The following is a 17,522-nucleotide window of genomic DNA, read 5'->3' on the forward strand; positions in this document are numbered from 1 at the left end:
AGCTCCAGTCGCTGGGTGGGAGCGCAGCGGTCAGACCCCTTCTTCTGGGGGATTGGTGCCAGAACCTGGGGAGGGGGACATAGGGACCCCTGCACATCCGAAGGGGAAAGCCGGGGAGGTGCAAATTGGTTAACATGACTTTTTCTGCCTGGCGCATCACTGCCGCCCTACTTTTCTTCCTCTCCGATTCGCCTTGCGGGTGCACAACCATGGGCGTGAGCAAGTCAATTCTGGGGACCCCAGAGGCTCCTCGCTCTTGCTACTTGGCAGCAGCAGGGGCTGCACGGGGGATGTGATGATAATGGGGCAGCCGGGGCCCAGACACCTTGCTGCAGCAGAGAGGAAGCCGGAGATGACAGCAGAAATGTCTTAATCAGGCGGCTTAGCGAGCCCACTGCACCTCACCACCCCAGAAAGTGACGAGAAACCCATTAGAAGGAAAATTACAGCTCAACAAGCGATTCCATTGAAGGATCCCCCCACGCGTGGTGGGAGGGGAGGGCCAGGCGCCGCTGGGAAGTACACAAAGGATGGCAGCTCCCCATACCACATTGATGCCTGCTCACCCGCAGCCGAAGCCATTTCAGAGCTGTCCTGGGAGTGGAGGTTGGAGCCAGCTGCAGCCACTGGGCTGGTGAGGAGTTACCTTTTCAGTGTGCTGGAGGAGCCAGAGGGGGAGGCTCGCCAGGAGAGCATCGCTTGGCAGCAGTGTCATCCTCGGCACGAGCTGGCACCTTCCTCTCCATCCCCCTGCCACCCTCTGGTGCCTCCCGTCTGGGCACACAGCACCTACCAGTGCCTCTGGACAACGTGATGTTTAAAATAAAACTAGAGCCTTTAAAAATGACAGCTTGGACTCTGAATGTGTTCATAAAGTTACGGTAAGTGGGGTTCTGCTTCTCGCCCTTGCGCCCTCGTTACCAAAGAGCGACACGCAATGGCTCGAGGTGCTGGTCAGTGCCCATCTCCAGCATTTGGCGTCCCATGGTGATCTTGCACCCCGAGATGGAAAAAAAGCTCCCCAGTGCCGCTGCCTGCATGGGTTTGTTCCCTTACATGACTGCCGAGCAGAGGGATTATGTCAAATGATCGCTATTCAGCTGGCACGCTCATCCAGAGGTTGCATGGGCTGATGTCATGTGCAGGGCTGGAACAAAGATTTAATTTTTTATTTAATTCTTGTGGTTGCAAGAGGAGGATGGAGGCTGGGCTGTCTCGGCAGGGCTGGCCCCAGCTGGGGGATGCTTGTGGTTTTCTCCACAGCTGGGTGGCTGCAACTTGTCCTAAGGCATCCCAGTTGGGAGGATGAATGCAGAAATCACTTGCCCGCCTGAAACTCGCCCTGTAGCACCTTCCCTGCTGCTCCCAAGGGGGTTAAATGGGAAGGCAGGAGAGGATGACTGAGCAGAAGAGGGAGAAGAGTGGTAGTGGTAGCAAGGTGCGGCTGATCCCCGGGAGGTGGGAGGGATGGAAGGAGGCTCTTCTGGGACAGTCGTGTTTTACCACCGCACATGTGAGCATCACCTCCGGAGCATGCCTTAACCCACCAGGTCACCCGCCAGTGTCTGGTCCTCACCAGCATGGTAAACCACAGCACGGGGCTGTGTTTCGACAGAGAAATTCCCCCTTCCCTGAGCCCAGCTGGACAAAGGGCTCCCCGGCCAGGAGAGCATCCCCCAGCGGGCATCCCCACCCCAGCCAAAGACCCCTTGACAGTCAAGACCGGAGATCTTGAGGGGGGTGACAGTGTTTTGCTGGAGTGAGAGATATTTTTGTGGGAAGTGCCACGGCATTTCAGATGGGCAGTGTGGTCCTGGTGGTGCCATCAGATTGGGCTGCAAGTTTGGAGCCAGGCACTGCGATCCCCGGAGAGAAAAAATTGAAGGTTTGCGACTGCATCTCTTGAGCCAGGGTGCAACAGGGTGTCTTCAGCGCTGCCTCCCTTGCCCTCACTGCAGGAGGGTTGGCATCATCCAGACAGGGGACAAATCCTGGTCCAGGTCCTGGTCCTGGTTTCGGAGAGCCCCTGCCCCACACCAGAGGCTGCTGCAGGGTAGGGAGGCACTGGGGTGACCTTTGGCAGGGGGATCGGCAGGTTACCTCTCAGACCCCCCCCCCGGTCACTCACCCCGGGGTCTCCTGCAGCCCCCCTGGCCCCACGAGGAGGGCAGATGGGGAGGCAGAGGCGGGCAGGGGGTAGAGCATCCCCCAGCACCTGTGTGGGCTGGGTGGTGATGGCGGCTCCGTGCACAGGAGCTGGCAGGCTCCTGCCAGGAAGCTGGTACGGAAACATGCTGGCATTCAGGAGCTGCCACAGGAGATGCTGTCAGATGCTCTTTACACCCCCAGGGACCTTCTCCTGTCTCTTATGTGCCCCCTCTGGGCTGCCTCGCACGTCTGCAGGTGCCCCCATCTCCCCTTGTGTCCTTCAGAGGTCCCTGTGCCCATCAGCACTTCTGCGTTGGGTGCCTTAGCCCTCCTCCCCACCTACAGCAAAGTACCCGCTCTGCAGCTGGGGTAAAAAAGAATAGAAGTTGGTGGTTCGGATTGAGAGGGCCAATTTCCAAGCCCCTGTAGCATCTACCCAGCTGTAGAGGGGTTATTGCCGAACGCATGACCTAAGGCAAGCCTCGTATGCTTGGGATGGATGCCAGGGGCTCAGTGCAGCACTGTGGATGTGCACCCCCAGGGGTGCCCAGCCACCCTCATCTGAGCTGCTATGATTGGGGGGGGTCCCTCTGTGACCTCTGCCAGGAGCTTATGGATAGAGTAAGGATGGGGGGAACATCTGGTAACTTATATGATGGTGAAGGAAAGAGCCAAGGCTCACACCTGATGCAGAAATCCATCTACTGGAGGTGCTCGACCGGCTGGGACTGCCCAGGGGTGTTTGGAGCAAGGATGGGGTGAGAGGATGAAACCTGGACCATAGCGGGGAGCGGGATGTGAACATGAGGACTTAGCAGAGAGCAGCGGGTCTGCTGGAGGCAACACCTGGAGAAGAACAGGGCCAGGAGCAAGCATCAAGATGCACTGAGTGAGGCAGGGCACGGCAGGCCAGATTCAGGAGGGACGGGAGTTCGCCATCAGAAAACCGAAGGGCAAGAAGCAGCAGGAAGCATCACTGGAGAAGTGTGGGGCTTGCTCAGCCTCTGCTCAGAGGAGCTGCTCTCCTGTCTCCTCCAGCTGCTCTCTGGGTTTCCATGACCCTGCTGGTGTTTGCTGCTCCAGCAGCGTGCCTGGGGGATGAATTAATTGCCTGTCCTTTTCCTTCCTTGGGTTACAGCCACTAGGTTTTCCATGCCTTAGTATAGGCATGGCCCTGGCCTCGGCCCCTGTGCGATGGACAGAGCAAGCCTTGGGAGCCAGTCACCTGTGCCAACCTCCAAGCCTCGTGCCAGGCTACGGTGCTTCACCGCCTCTTTTCCCGCTTCATATTTCTGGCTTACTGCAAGATGTAGTTGAAGGCTCTCAGGGAGTGCAAGTCAGGCTAGAAAGTAGTTTTTTTTTTAAAATAAACAAACAAACAAAAAATGCCTCCCGCCATCACAAGATGTTTCTGTCTGATGGCTTTGTTCTCTCTTTACTAAATACAAATTATGGCTCTGACATGCCAGAGGTGCTTATCTCCAGCTGAATGCCAATTGCTTTCAGGAACAAAATGTTTGAAGTTCCTTTAAGGTGAAGGCAGCAGCACGGTCCCTGATGCCGCTTTCAGCCTCCAAAAGCCTGCTGTCATCACCCCGTCTTGAGTCCCAGGTCCCAGGCTGGGAGAGAGCTGGGGGGGACGGGCCGGCGGCTACATTTAGACACGGCTCAGTCCTTCTGGCTCGGTGGGAGGGGGGACAGGACAGGGATGCGGTCCTTGCCTGACGTTAGCGGTGGCATGGTCCATATAATAATGCCATGCCCTGGCTCAGGCGCTCTCCCCGTCAGCCTCAGAAATGAGTCTCCCTGTCCCTGCTGTGGGGCTCAGGGAGGTAAAACTGGAGCCGGGGCACATCCTGGCACTGGGGCACTGACCTCTGGCAGAAAGCGTGGACTTGAGCTGGCTCTGGTGCTGTTGGCTGGTGGGACACAGGGAGCAGCGGCTCTGCGATAAGTGTACGCTGGTCCAATCCCTGCTGCCTGAGTGCAATATTCGCCTTACAAAGAGCTGTCTTTCTGCTTTCAGGAATAAGTATTTGGCTCCCAGCAGCGTCGCCGTCATGGGGAAGGACTATTACAAGATTTTGAGCATCCAGTCCGATGCCAATGAGGATGAAATCAAGAAAGCCTACCGGAAAATGGCCCTGAAGTATCACCCCGATAAGAATAAAGACCCTAATGCCGAGGAGAAGTTTAAGGAGATCGCGGAGGCTTATGATGTCCTGAGTGACTCCAAGAAACGAGCCGTTTATGACCAATATGGGGAGGAAGGTAAGGGGACGAGCGCTGCCACTGAAAGGCAGGGATGCTTGGTCCAAATAGGCTTTTATAGGTGAGGGAGTGTCTTCACACCCTTGGCGCGGCCGGAGTTGTCTTTGTGATTCATGCCTTCCTCTGAAATGGGGCTGATTGATAGCTGCAGAATCAGGGAGAGCAAAGGCTCTGCCGATGCCAGAAATTGCCTCTCAACCCGCTTCTCCTCGGGCTGCTCCATTTTTCCAACCCGCCACCCTGCTTCCCAGGATGGCCGAGCTCTCCCTGCCCTCTGCCCCAAAGCCCAGCAGCCAGCTGAGACAATGGAAACGGAAGGAGCTCACCTCCTGGGTCATAGCTGGGGTAATTCGTTAGCAACCTTTTAATTAACCTAAATTTCCCAGTGGAGAAGTATTGCTTTTGCCTGCGTTTCCCCCTGCATTTGGGTGCTGGTCCTGCTGTCCTCCCCGGTACAGGCTGATCTACAGGATTCAAAGCTTTTCCCAATTTAAGTAATAGGTCCTTGTTTTGAAACCAAGTGGCTGCTGTTGTCTGGGAGTTGACACAGAGGAGGAGAGCTGCTCCACCGCAGGCGGCCTTATTAGTCGAAGATGGAAGAGCACAACCCCATTTGAGGAGAGCGCCGAATAGCATCTGTGTTAATCAGCCCAGGGCTTGGGTGCTTAAAAGAGCAGGAGGTCTAGCAGGAACAGGCTGCTGGGTGGAAGATGCAGCCCTTCTCATGGGGCCAGCGGGCAGGTGCATCCCCTAACAAGCCACCAGCAGAATTAACTAGTGGTGGGTTAATTCTCAATGCATTAGTTATGTCAGGGCTATGATGGATGCACCCAAGCCACGTGATTTGCTGCGGTGTAAAATGAGAAGAGGTTGTCTCAAGTGGAAAAACAGCCTTTCCCTGGAGGTGCCACCGAAATCAGACCCTGCTTGGGCTGGCATCATGGGATTAAATGTGAAACCTCCTGGCTGTACAGTCTGTTAGGGACAGGGGCTCACCGGGGATTTGGTGAAATCCCTATCTCCAAAGGCAGCTGAAATAAGAGCAAGTTAAGGAGGGAGGGAAGAGCAGCCCCCTCCTCGCAGCGGGATGGGGAGTACCGGCAAAACCAAAACCTATCAGCGTTTTGGGGAACTGGCGCTGGTCACATGCAGAAAGCCAGGGCAGAAATGAGATGAAAGACGTGAAAAACGTTTGTGGCTGGAGAGAGGGGGACGGAGATGCCGCTGAGCAGGCTGTACCCATCGTGGGACAGGGACTGCCATCTACCTCCCAGGCAGTCACTTCCAGACCAGTCATGGTCCATGGCCCCACACACCTTTCGTTTCCCATCAGATGCCTTTTTTGGAGCAATATGGCCTGGGGATCATCATTTCAAGGGGCTTCTGGGTCCCACATGCTGGGGTGGGCAAGATGAAGTGAAAGGTCCCTCACCCCAGGATAAAAACTCCATCAATCAGAAAAGATCCCCAAACTTGCCCACTCTGTGCTTGTCCCCCTCCTATCTCCTGCTGCGGGGGCTGGCCCGTCAGAAATAGCCCTTCACTGTCACCAACGTGCCCTGAAAATAGTCCTTGAGCTAGGCTTGGCTTAACCCTTCCTGGGCCCTCCTGGTCAAAAATAGCCTTGCAGAGCATGTGTGACCTCCTTGGAGGCCACTTGTCATGTGCCTTGGCTACTTGGGACTTGGCAGGGAGTTGCAGTGACGTAAAGCCCTGCCCAAGGTCTGGCAGGGAAGTTTCCCATGGGAATGGTTGCCAAAAGATCCAAACCTTGAACTTACCTGACATTTTATACAGTCTGTAAACAGAGAGCTATATCCCTCCCGCTGTGTGCCGACCTAGAGGTCTGCTGACCTCCACCTGCTCTGCCACCAAGAGTCATGGTTGCTTGCTGAGCTCAAAGCCTTTTCTCACGTGCTGGATGTGATGCTCCTGGACCACGGCCATCGGTGCAGCCCAAAAGACAGGGCTATTTGGGCAGAAGGGAGCCTGCCCATGGGGAAAAATGGAGATGGGCTGGTCAGGAAACGTTTTAAATGAAAAGGCCATGAATTGGGTGGAGAGAACCAAGCAAGTGCTCAGTCGAGGTAGCAGGGACAAATCCTGAATGGCTTTTGAGCTTGCTGGGTGTAGGGGCAGGACTGTGTGTCGTGGGTTGGGGTGGTGCCTTCCTGGCCCACGGTCTCCGCAGGTGGCTGGGCTGGAAGGGGTGACCTGTACCCCCAGGAGCTGCTGGAAGGGCTGCCTGGAGCCAGCAGAGACCATGCTCCTGTGTGGAAAGTACGGTCCCAGCACAGCGTCCGCCCGCAGGGAGCGTTAATGTCTCGTCTTCCTCCTTCTCTTCCAGGTCTCAAAACTGGAGGTGGCTCTTCAGGTGGCTCAGGGAACACTTTCCACTACACCTTCCACGGAGACCCCCATGTCACCTTCACGTCCTTCTTTGGAGGCTCCAACCCTTTTGATATCTTCTTTGCTAGCAGCCGCTCCCGGGTGTTCAATGGCTTTGACCAGGAAGCTATGGATATCGATGACAATGACGACCCTTTCAGTGCCTTTGGCCGATTTGGCTTCAATGGCATTAACGGGGTTCACCGGCGGCACCAGGAGTCCCTACACATGCGGAGAAAGATCCAAGACCCACCCGTCATCCATGAGCTCAAGGTGTCCCTGGAAGAGGTCTACCATGGCTCCACCAAGAGGATGAAGATCACCCGCAGAAGGCTCAACGCTGATGGCCGGACCATGCGGACTGAGGACAAGATCCTAAACGTTGTCATCAAACAGGGTTGGAAGGAGGGAACCAAAATCACATTCCCCAAAGAAGGGGACGCCACCCCAGACAACATCCCTGCTGACATCATCTTCATCCTCAAGGACAAGCCTCACTTGCACTTCAAGAGGGACGGGACAAACGTGGTCTACATCGCAAACGTCAGTCTTAAAGAGGTAGGTATTGGTGGGAAATCCCGTGGGGTGGGAGGTGGTGCTGGGTTGTGGCACGTGGAGCCAAGAAGGGAGTCAGTCCTTGTTCTGCACTGATAAGGAAGGACCAGGTAGATTGTGAGAGACATGAGCAAAGACCTCTGCAGAGAGGAGCCACAGAGACCAACTTGTGCTTGGTTTTGGAGATGCTCAACCTCTGTGCCAGGTGTAGGACGTGGGTGCTGCAGTTCCTGCTGAACGCGCCTTGCTTCTTGAGCCAATACAGGTGGTATTTACCCATTTTCTCCCTTCCACATGTATCTCGTCCTTCTATTTTAGTGTATTCACATGTGGAAGAGAGCCCAGATCCTCTGTAGGAACAAGGGAAAACCCAAGTTTGCTGGCATGAGTCTGGTCCCTGCTTGTTCTCGTAGACGAGCCTGCTGTGGCTTAGTTACTGTCTGGGATAGCACTGGGTACCTCTCCCCATGAACAGAGAGCAGGGTCACACAGAGAAAGGTGGTACCTCACCCTTGCTGAGCAATGCTAGATAAAGAACCAAATAAATGAAATATTCAGGCAGTGAGCAAAACCCAACACATCCAGGCTGTCAGTCCTGGAGGTCACAGCAGGGCTGGATGCATCAGAGCCAGCAAGCTGCACGAAGGTTGGAGAGGAAGGGGAGATTACCCAAGTACAAGATGTGCCATTAACTGCTGCTGCTGTATAACTACCTTTTAATAAATCCCAGCTGGCAGCTGCATTTAACATTGATGTTTTTGGCAGCTGCCATTTGCTGTTCCTTTTAGACTGTAGACACTGTCTTCTTAATGAGCTAATTTTTTTTTTCTGGATAGATTTATGTTCTCAAATGCATTTAATAGAAATAAGCTCAATGGGCCAGACCTGAGGTAGGGAAACATGAGCTCATTAGTGTGCCAGCAAGTCAGGAGAGCTTTGTGATGGCTCTGTGTCCCAGCAGGGGCTGTGACTGGGTGTACTGGGGGCAAGGGGCAGCCACATGGGTCAGGCAGATCTGGGTGCTCCTGGAGCAAACGCATCTCAAGTTAACCTGCAGACTCGGGAGTTGAACTTCCTTCATGGTGCAAAGTGCAGAGGTTTGTTCCTATGGTGGCTGGATCCCCTGGCTACTCCAGAAATACTCAGGAGAGGCTGCCTTATTTATGGAGTCATGCATGCCATGTCTCAGATATTTCCTTCTATGCATTCTCCCATCTGTAAAATTAACCCCAAGCTGGCTGTCCTGATGTCCAGACCATATTAGCCCAGGTTCACGCACTGCTCAGGCTGGAGAGACTCTCGCCCGAAGTTGCCCTTTGAGCAGCAAGCAGAGAAACCTGCTCCAGCCCCACGCACTATTGCACCAGAAGTGCTGGTGCTGGGCCTAGGGGAGCACCAGCTCTGCCGTGCTGAGTGGTTCCCCAGCTGCCTCACACAAACAGGGTGCCTGTGATCTCTGTCCAGCTGCCTGTGAGCAAGGTGTGCTTGCTGGCATTTGGTTTGCATGATGCAGTCACAAAGAGAGACCACTGGAAATTGCTGGTCCAGGCAAATTCCTCATCTCTTTGAGCTGGACTGTCTGGTCTCTGTCCTCCCCCACCGCAAACCTAACATGCTGGGCGTCCTCAGGGAGCTGCTGGCCTGGCTGCCATTGCCAGCCTGCTGCTTGCCAGGGCAGGGTGATACTTTGCTGCTTTTATCTTCCATGAGAAGAAGTAGCTTAAGTGCTCTGGAGTATGAGCAGATGCCCGGAGCTCCCCAACTCCATGTGCCACCATCTCAGTACGTGACGGAGCATCTCGCGGTACAACTTCATCACCTGAGCCTACTGCCATAGCCTTGGGCACTCTCCTTGCACCCTTCCTCCTTGCAAGTCTGCCTTTTTTAGCCTGAGCTTTAGTCTTTTCCGCTGCCACAAGAGCAGCACAGCGTGGTACCGGCAGGCAGAGCTGTCAGGCAGTGGGTGCTGTGACCTGACTCGTGGCCATGCTGGAGACTCCTTGCCAGCACCCTGCTGCCATGGGGAGCAACACACCCTGTGCTCAGGCTGGGGGCAGTCAGGAGAGCATCCTCCTCCTCCATCCCACAGACCCCTCCACAGAGCAACCTGGGGAGGCAATGCCCTCCCAGCGCTCGCATCCTGGCCCTGCTGGGTGCCACATCCCCCCAGCTGAGGCAGTATGGGGTGGTTGCTGCCTGGTGGGCGCCACTGCCGGCTGCTGCAGAAGCAGATCACAGAATGATCGCAGATCTTCAGGCAGCGCTGCCAGCAGGGGCTTGCACCCGCCCGGCTGCCTGTCTAACGCCTGCCTTCGGCAGCCGCCAGCTTTGCATCCTTTACCTGGCATCACCTTCCTCAAAGTATTCATGCATCAGCGCCCATCTGAGATGCAACCGGTGGTGGCATTTCCCCCTCCCCTGGCTTCGCTGCAAGCGGAGGAGGACCTGCCGCTGACCTAGATAAAGCTCAGTTCTCACAGCGCAGTGCAGAGCTCAGCTATCAAACCCATGGTGATTTAATACCTAGGGATAAACCAAGCTTCTTTCTAGGATGCAGGGCAGCTCCCGCGGTTACTGGTGTTACTTCAGCAACCAGTTTCTCAAATGCCAATGAAGTTGGGCAAGAAGAATGAAAAACAGGAACATACAGCGGAGGAGCGATTGCCTCTGGTTCTTGCATCTTGGCTTTAGGAAGGAAACATTAAGATCCCGTCTGCCTTCGCTGTTATTCCCTGCTCCTGCTCACATCCCTCTGCTTGCCCTGTCCACGTGCTCCCATAGGGAGTTCCCATTCTCCTTCCCATTTTATGGCTGGAGATGTCCTTTCCCTGGCACACATGGATCCATGCAGCCCTCCATGGTGCATGACGGTGAGCACCAACAAGCAGGAGGGCTCCAGCATCCTTGGGTGAGCGCGGGGCAGAAATGAATTGATGTGGGGAGATCGTTCTTCACTTCCCCCCCCTAACCTGCTGGAGATCCATCAAGCACTTGCTGCTCGCACAGAGCTGGCAATGGGCATCCTCCTGCAGCCAGAAAAGCTCTTCCTGTGAGGAGACTCCATGCAGAAGAGCTGTGCAAGGAGATAGAATCATTTTGGTTGGAAGGGACCTTTAGGATCATTGAGTCCAACTGTTAACCTAACGCTGCCAAGTCCACCACTAAACCATATCCCTAAGCACCACATCTACTTGTCTTTTAAATACCTCCAGGGATGGCCCCAGCTCTCCTGTTCTCTGCTCACTGGAGCCCAAGAGCTGGCTCCGGCACAAGTCCCACTGTGATCGCTCTGGTGCAAAGCCCTGGCTCAGCCGCAGAAGCCACAACCATCGGCCCTGAGCCAGCGGCCAGCATGAGAAGAAGAGATGTTTCTCCTGGTGCCTGTTGCTGCTCTGCCACCAGAGGCTTTTCCTGGGGAGGGGGATGCAGAACATCCCCCCCATCTACCTCAGAAACAGTAAATCACATCCTCTTCCCCTTCTTTTGCAGGGTGTTTGGTGGGGAGGGGAGAATAGGAGGGCTGGGACCCCCAGGACCTAGCTCGAAGGGCTGAACGCTTTGCATGCTGGGCAGGGACGGCCAGCCCCCCCGCCTGGGAAGCTGGAGGCTGTACCCCTGGTAACACCCCCGCCCCCTCCCCCCCAGAAGCATCGCTTCGCAGTCCTCTCCCTCAGCCTTTCTCCCTTGCCGAAAGCCTGGAGACGATCCTGCCCACGTGTACGCCCGAGATGTCTGAGTTATTTAAGGACGCAAGGATTTTCTCGCTGCATTCCCACGTCACGTGGCTCGCCAATGCAGGCCGGCTTGCGGCTGCCGCGGCACCCACCGCCCCGGCTGCTCCGGGTGTTGCCGGGGGCTGGGGTACAACGGGGTGGCACCCACGAAACCGGCTCTTGGCTTTGCAACGGGGACCGACGATGGGAACCAGCCCCTCCGAGACCTCGGCTTCCAGGAAAGCTCGGTGCTGTGCTGCGGCCGCACCGCTGTCCCGCGCCGGCGTAACCTTTTAGGTGCTGTTGGGGGGGTGGGCGGACGCGGGCTGTGCTATAGAGCGCCGGGCAGAGCTGCCGGGCTCCGGAGGGCGACAGCTGATGAACCGCGGCGGCATCCAATGATCTCAGCTGTATTTTCGGCTGCCCGAGGTTGAGCGGCGAGGCCAGGGAAGGGGCGGGGCTAAATTTAGCCTGTCCTGTTGCTGCGAGTGGCCGGGCTCTTGCTGGCGGTGCCTCCCGAGGAGCCTAGGAGATGGGGAAGGGAGTCCTTCCCACCATGAAGCTGGGGCACCCCTCACCTGGGGCACTCCTCTCCTGCATGGCTCCTGCAGCCCAGTTTCGCCAGCACTGGTACAGACCTGGGCTTGCACTGGTGAGCATCAACCATGCTGCTCATGGGCATCATCCAAACAGAGCCAGGCGGTTTAACCCGGGGAGCAGCCGATGGGGGGTCAGGCTGCAGAGGCGCAGCTGGCAGCATGCTTTTGGGTGGCAGCTCCATCTGACAGTGTGTCTTCCTCTTCTCCCCACAGGCCTTATGCGGCTGCACAGTGAACATTCCCACCATCGATGGGCGGGTGATCCCGCTGCCCTGCAACGACATCATCAAGCCAGGGACAGTGAAGAGACTGCGCAGGGAGGGGCTGCCCTTCCCCAAGGCTCCCAGCCAGCGAGGAGACTTGATCGTGGAGTTCAAAATCCGCTTCCCAGACAGAATAGCTCCCCAGACGAGACAGATCCTCAAGCAGCACCTCCCGTGCTCCTAGAGCCCTGGGACTCTCCTCCAAGCAGCAATACTCTAAACACACATTCCACAGCATCTGGCCTGCATGGAGCAGAGGTGCTAGAACATTTTCAAATGCAACCACCCCACTTTCCCAAAATTCCCATCCAACCCACCCCCCACCCATCCCTCTTGGCCCATTTTCTACTCCAGCAGTGGGGAGGCTCCTGCCCTGCCCATCACAGCTCTCCTGGCTGCCAAACATTTTATTTTTCCCCAGAGGTCCAGCTTTTCCACCTTGCATAAGCAAGCAGCATGGGCCCTTTGCCCAAGGAGGTGCATCACGTTCTGGGTTTTTATGTCACCTGCTTTTCAGGCCACTTTTCCCATGAGAGGCTGGACTTGTTGGGGTTCAGCACAGTGTAAATAGGACTCCACAGGATCTCACATCCCCACTGTTAGTTTTCTCTTCCTCTCTTTGATACCGGCTGCTGTGCAGGGTCCCAGCTGTATTGTGGTGCTGAGGAGACTGTCCCACACATGTAGGGCAAAGGGATCGCTCCTGCCTGTGGTGGCCCCCCTGGAGCCGGACTGTTTCTAACCCGGGACCACAGCACCGAGTCCAACCATGGTCTGCTCTCCTGTGCCAAGCCTACAACAGAGCCTCAGCTGTGCCAAATGATGGAGCGCAGAGCACTTGGGGATGGTCCTGTCCAGCCTGTTGACCCTGCCCAGGGCTGAGGCTGTCCCTGGTGCCTGTGGGCAGCTGGGCACCACCTGCCTGCACCCGCTGCCTGAAGAGCCCCAGCCAGCAGGAGGAGGGGGGAAAGCCCAGGGTGGAGCTTTTTTTGTTCAAATGTGTTGAGTTTGCATTGCTGCTTTTTTTTTTTTTTTTTAATATACATATATAGAGAGAGCTCGTTAGATAAACTCCATAAGGGTTTTTCTCTGCCTGTTTTGGGGTTCCTGGAGTGGCACGCCATCTGTGTGTACACGCGCGTACCACAAGCCTGAGTGCAAAAGCAGAGCCAAGCATGAGCATGTGATTTTTCACTGGTGTTTGTGTTCAACCTTCGGGAGTTTACTAGGAAGAGAAATGCACATGTATGTATTTTTCTACAGGGACAATTCATTCAGGAAGTATTTCTGGGTGTTAGGGAGGCACATGAGGCAATCTGGCTTTGGTTTTAAATGCTGTATTTTTTCTAAAACCTTTGGATTTCCATCGGGAGAATTTTTATAGTTCTTACCTTTCTTGACCTGCTCTGCCTCGTGCCAGTTTTTTCCCTGGGAAGGGCTCCTATGGAGTGGGCGGTGCGTTTGATCTGGCTTTGTACAGCTCCTCTTCCACTACAGCACAGCTGAGAAAAACCTCTGCCAAAATATTCCCCCCCCGCCAGGAATCTTTTTTTTTAAAAGAGGAATCACTGACTTGAAACGGGGTCCTTTGGGGCGGGGAGAGCATGGGGCATCCATTGGGGCTAGGTGTACAGCTATACGTTGTATCATACATGGCAGGGAGGCTGGACAGTGCCATATAGCTCTTGCACAGGGCAAGGAGACCCGTTAGGCGCTTAGTTTATCACCCAGTTTGACCGGCGAGGGTATGCTGCTGGTTCCCTCCACTGGTCCCTGTGGAGTTTGACACAGAGAAACCTGGTGAACACTGCTGGAGCGAGACGACAGGTCAGCGTGCAGATGCAAGCTGCTTTGTTTTTCTCAGTTTCAATGAGACCTGAATGTTTTATAGTGTTTTTTTTGGTAATTTTTTTTTGTAATGTCAGTATTGAGAGAAAAAAATAAAGTATTTAAAAAAAATATACCTCCTTGGAGTGTGTTGTGATGGGAGATGCTGGGGCTGTGCTCGCCCTGGCCTGGGCACAGACAGCAGAGCCAGGAAAGGGGCTCGGCCTCCACTGGCACCAGGGGAAGGAACCCTATTGGGGCTCTGCATCCCCTTGGGGCTCCCAGGATGTGGCTGACGCAGGCAGCAGGAGCAGGGGCTGGCCGAGGAGGGTCTGTGAGTGGTGGGGTGGCGCAGCTAGGGATGGGACAGTGAAGAGGGTCTCCTTGCTGGTGGAGGCTAGGCTGCCCAAGGGGGCTGGCAAGACGCTGGTGCCTGGCTCTTCTCAGAGGGGGTGTGGGGCTGGGCAAGAGGCAGCGGCAGACGTTGCACCCAAGGACATTCCCACTGATACCAGGAAAAATGTTTGCCCATAAGGCACCAAGCAGGAGCAACCACAAGGCCAGGCAATGTGAGGAAAACCCCACAGGCATTGTGCCTTGGGAGGGGCCTGGGCAGAGGCTGCCAAACCCCAAATGGGGGACGTGGCTCACTGTCCCCCTCCCAGGCGAGAGCTCAGGGCTATGAAATCAACCCACAACAAGTTAACCCTGAAGCCCACACAGCAGACAGGGCTGGGAGCAGCTAATGGGCTGGGCAGACTGGGGGGCAGAGCCAGCACAGCCCCTCCTAGACATGGGGACTGACAATGTTGCCAGGAATGCCCATAGGGCAGAGGATGGCCACGGGGAGGGGATGCCCTTGGAGCAGGAACACCCATGGGGAAGGGATGCCCATGGGGCAGGGGATACCCATAGTGGAGGGATGCCTGCGGTGTGGGTTAGCCATGGGGAGGGGATGCACATGGGACAGGGATGCCCAAGGGAAGGGGATGCTCCTGGGGCTAGGGATACCCATGGGGCAGGGATGCCCATAGAGATGGCCCATAGGATGGCCTAGACTGGGATAGGGGACATGCTGAGCACGGCCACTGCCTGCCCTCTGCTGGCAGAAGCGCCCTGCTGAGCCCAGAGAGTTTTAGGGTGCTGCAGGGTCCCAATCTCTTGGGTCAGGGACCAGCCTCTAACACCAATGCCTTGGCCGGGGCAGGGGTCCCCCATCCTGCACGCACCATGGCTGGGCTGCGCCTGGTCCTCTGTAGGGCCTGGCTGTAGGGCTGGGAGGACATGGCTCTGGGGCCACATGAGGAACCCTGGGGGGGGCACAAGGAGATCCTGACGATAGCATTGATGAAAGGGCTGCCCTCAGCTGCCCACCTCGCTAATCCTGCTCCATCCAGGGCAAGCCCCAGCTGACAGCACCTTTCGCCCACCAGCACTTTTGGGGCTACACAGTTCCCCCCCCAGCAAGGTGTTGGGCAGGGGAGGAGTGTGCCACAGGAAGGCTCTTGCCCATGCAGCTACCAGGTGTCTCTGCTGCAGGGGTGGCCCCTGGAAAAGGGCACGGGCTGGGGCTAAACCCAGTCCCTGGCGCTGCCTGCTCTCCTGAGGCTGCTGGGGTGGAGGTTCATGGGGGGGGTGGGAGAGGCCCAGCCAAGCTCCCTGGCTGCTGCAGGTACTGATTTGGGGGATACCCTCAGCCCCCCCCCCCCCAGGTTTACACAGCTCCAGTGCAGGGCAGATGCTCTCAGCACTCCCGTGGGCACTGTCCCCACCAGGAGCCATGTGTTCCAGACGTGGCAGGGAAAAAAGATGAGGGTTTCCAGCCATGATGATGGATTTAATTAACATTTGCAATTAGGAGAGATGGCAGGGAAGGCTTTGGGCTGCTGGGAGCTACCATCCCATACCCTGCTTGCCCCAGCCTCCACAGCACAGAGACACAAGGTTGGATCTGCTGGAGGCTTGCTGAGTGGTCACAGCACCAAACTGGCAGGGAGGAAGAAATCCACCCACTACTGGAGCTGGGGCAGGCTTTTGGGAGAGTCCTGGGAGAGTCTGGGTGCAGAAGCTTCCCAGGTGGCTGAAAGCAGCTGGTTCCTGGTTTCCTTGCTGGCTGGAGCTGCCTCTCTCGAGATTGCACTGGTGAATGGTTAGGACACAATGAAAGCAAAGCCAGCATCTGCATCCACCCTGCTTAGAGGAGCACAGAGCAGCAGGAAGAAGTGCAGGCAGGGAAGCAACCCTGGAATAAAGGTTTTCAGGTGCCAGTTATCCCCAAAAAGGGCTGGTGTCAGGCAAGGGATGTGGCAGCCTTCCCTGCTTGGCCCCCAGGGAGTCTGCCTATGAGAGGGACAGGCCGTCCTCAACCCTACTGCCATAGGAGGATACAATGGCCAGCATTTTCTCTGCAGTGCAGAACAGAGGTGGCATAAGGACAGGGAAAGAGTAGTGCTGGCAGGCAGATGGCTCTGAAGTAGGACAGAGCACCTGAGCAGGGGCTACTCACCCTCTCCAGGGGCTTATACAGCCTCCTACCACAGCAGGAAGTTGTGCTATTTAAACACAGTGTTCCCAATTTCAGTGTTTTTCTCCCCATTGCTATGCACGAGCCCTCTTCTCATGGATAGTCCCATCCTTCTGCCATTTTGAGATGAGACTCGCCTCACCTGTCTCCCCTCTCCCCTTAAATCTAGACAGGTTGATGGAGCCCTCCTCTATCTACCAGGCTTTGGTGCTGAAATTTCCACCACCCAGGCCCTGCACAACTCCTGCCGCAGGGGAGATTGTCCTCTCCAGCGTGGCTCAGCCCCAAAGGCCTGGGACATTCTTCTGCCACACAATCTGCATTTAACCCTCTTTGCAGAAATCTTCAGTTCCCGCACCCCCACTAAAAGCCAATAGCACGTAACCACTCTGTGTGTCCTATGGCCATTGCCTCAAACAGGCTCTCCCCTTCGGTTCAGGGCTGGGCCGTATCCAGCCTACCACACCGCTCTTGTGTGCATGATGGGATCAGACCCAGGGCTTCTCTCATATAAAACACTGAAGTACAGCAGTAGCACATTTTTCAGTTCAGAGAAGGAAAAATAAACCAAGGAGCAAGGCAGCAACCTGTAAGTGGAAAGGAAGGATAAGAACCATGATCAGAACCTGACTACTGAGTATGAGGCACAACAAGGGGCAGGCTGGCAGCAGAGAGCCAAGCTTGTCATCAGAAGCCCAAAGGGATGCACGAAACATTGCAGGGGAAGGGGGAAATCTCTCCACAGAGCCTAATGAACAGTGCTGCTGCAGCATCAGAAGAGGAAGCTCCCCTCTTCCCTAATCATAGTGGGGTCACGCTGCACCACAAACTCCAGAGACAGCCCAAGAGCCCTCTTGTGCCTGCCTTCAGGCAGGGCAGATGAAACAGAGATTGCTGGAGAAGTCCTTTGCTGCAAAGGAGCCAAAGCAGCAGGAGACCCGACAGCTCAGGGACAGCATGGGAGAAGCAAGAAATACCTGCTACCAGACTCACTTACTTGGTGCTTCTGGCCAAATTAGGGCAGGGGAGAGAGGCTGCCAAACAAATTTCTTCTGTTAACTTGAGCTAAGAGGCATAAGAATGAAGAGCAACCTTGAATGCACCAGGGAAGCAAGCGTGCATACAGATGGGCTCCACCAGACTGAGTGCTCAGATAGCATGAGACACAGGGTTTACAGAGACAGCACAAGCTACGCTGCACCAGTTCCACACAAAGGAATTGCCAGGGCCTGGC

The 17,522-nt window shown here is 55.8% G+C and overlaps 1 protein-coding gene across 3 annotated transcripts; it reads left to right on the forward strand.

Moving 5' to 3' along the window:
• Positions 1 to 3,847: 3,847 nt before the first annotated feature.
• LOC137675737 (dnaJ homolog subfamily B member 5-like) lies at positions 3,848 to 13,898 on the forward strand. 3 transcript variants are annotated; one of them, XR_011049982.1, is made up of 4 exons: positions 3,848 to 4,419; positions 6,767 to 7,365; positions 10,575 to 11,372; positions 11,888 to 11,971. XR_011049982.1 is itself a non-coding variant. In XM_068421932.1 (4 exons), exons 2-4 carry the CDS (start codon positions 4,209 to 4,211, stop codon positions 12,119 to 12,121), a joined length of 1,044 nt encoding a protein of 347 aa, XP_068278033.1. In that variant the 5' UTR covers positions 3,848 to 4,070; positions 4,175 to 4,208; the 3' UTR covers positions 12,122 to 13,898. The 3 variants fall into 3 exon arrangements, 2 of the variants coding, with proteins under 2 accessions (XP_068278033.1, XP_068278034.1); XM_068421932.1 differs by lacking the exon at positions 10,575 to 11,372 and having other exon boundaries at positions 3,848 to 4,070; positions 4,175 to 4,419; positions 11,888 to 13,898; XM_068421933.1 differs by lacking the exons at positions 3,848 to 4,419; positions 10,575 to 11,372 and adding an exon at positions 6,366 to 6,506 and having other exon boundaries at positions 11,888 to 13,898.
• The last annotated feature ends 3,624 nt before the right edge of the window (positions 13,899 to 17,522 follow it).

Source organism: Nyctibius grandis, chromosome W (genome assembly GCF_013368605.1).
Source record: "Nyctibius grandis isolate bNycGra1 chromosome W, bNycGra1.pri, whole genome shotgun sequence".
Classification (NCBI taxonomy): domain Eukaryota; kingdom Metazoa; phylum Chordata; class Aves; order Nyctibiiformes; family Nyctibiidae; genus Nyctibius; species Nyctibius grandis.

What these genes read in the sequence shown, in the direction of transcription:
- LOC137675737 (XM_068421932.1), top strand. Translation starts at nt 4,209, where the DNA reads ATGGGGAAGGACTATTACAAGATTTTGAGCATCCAGTCCGATGCCAAT. An exon ending in TGACCAATATGGGGAGGAAG is followed by an intron (nt 4,420 to 6,766) that starts GTAAGGGGACGA and finishes CTTCTCTTCCAG; the next exon opens with GTCTCAAAACTGGAGGTGGC. An exon ending in CAAACGTCAGTCTTAAAGAG is followed by an intron (nt 7,366 to 11,887) that starts GTAGGTATTGGT and finishes TTCTCCCCACAG; the next exon opens with GCCTTATGCGGCTGCACAGT.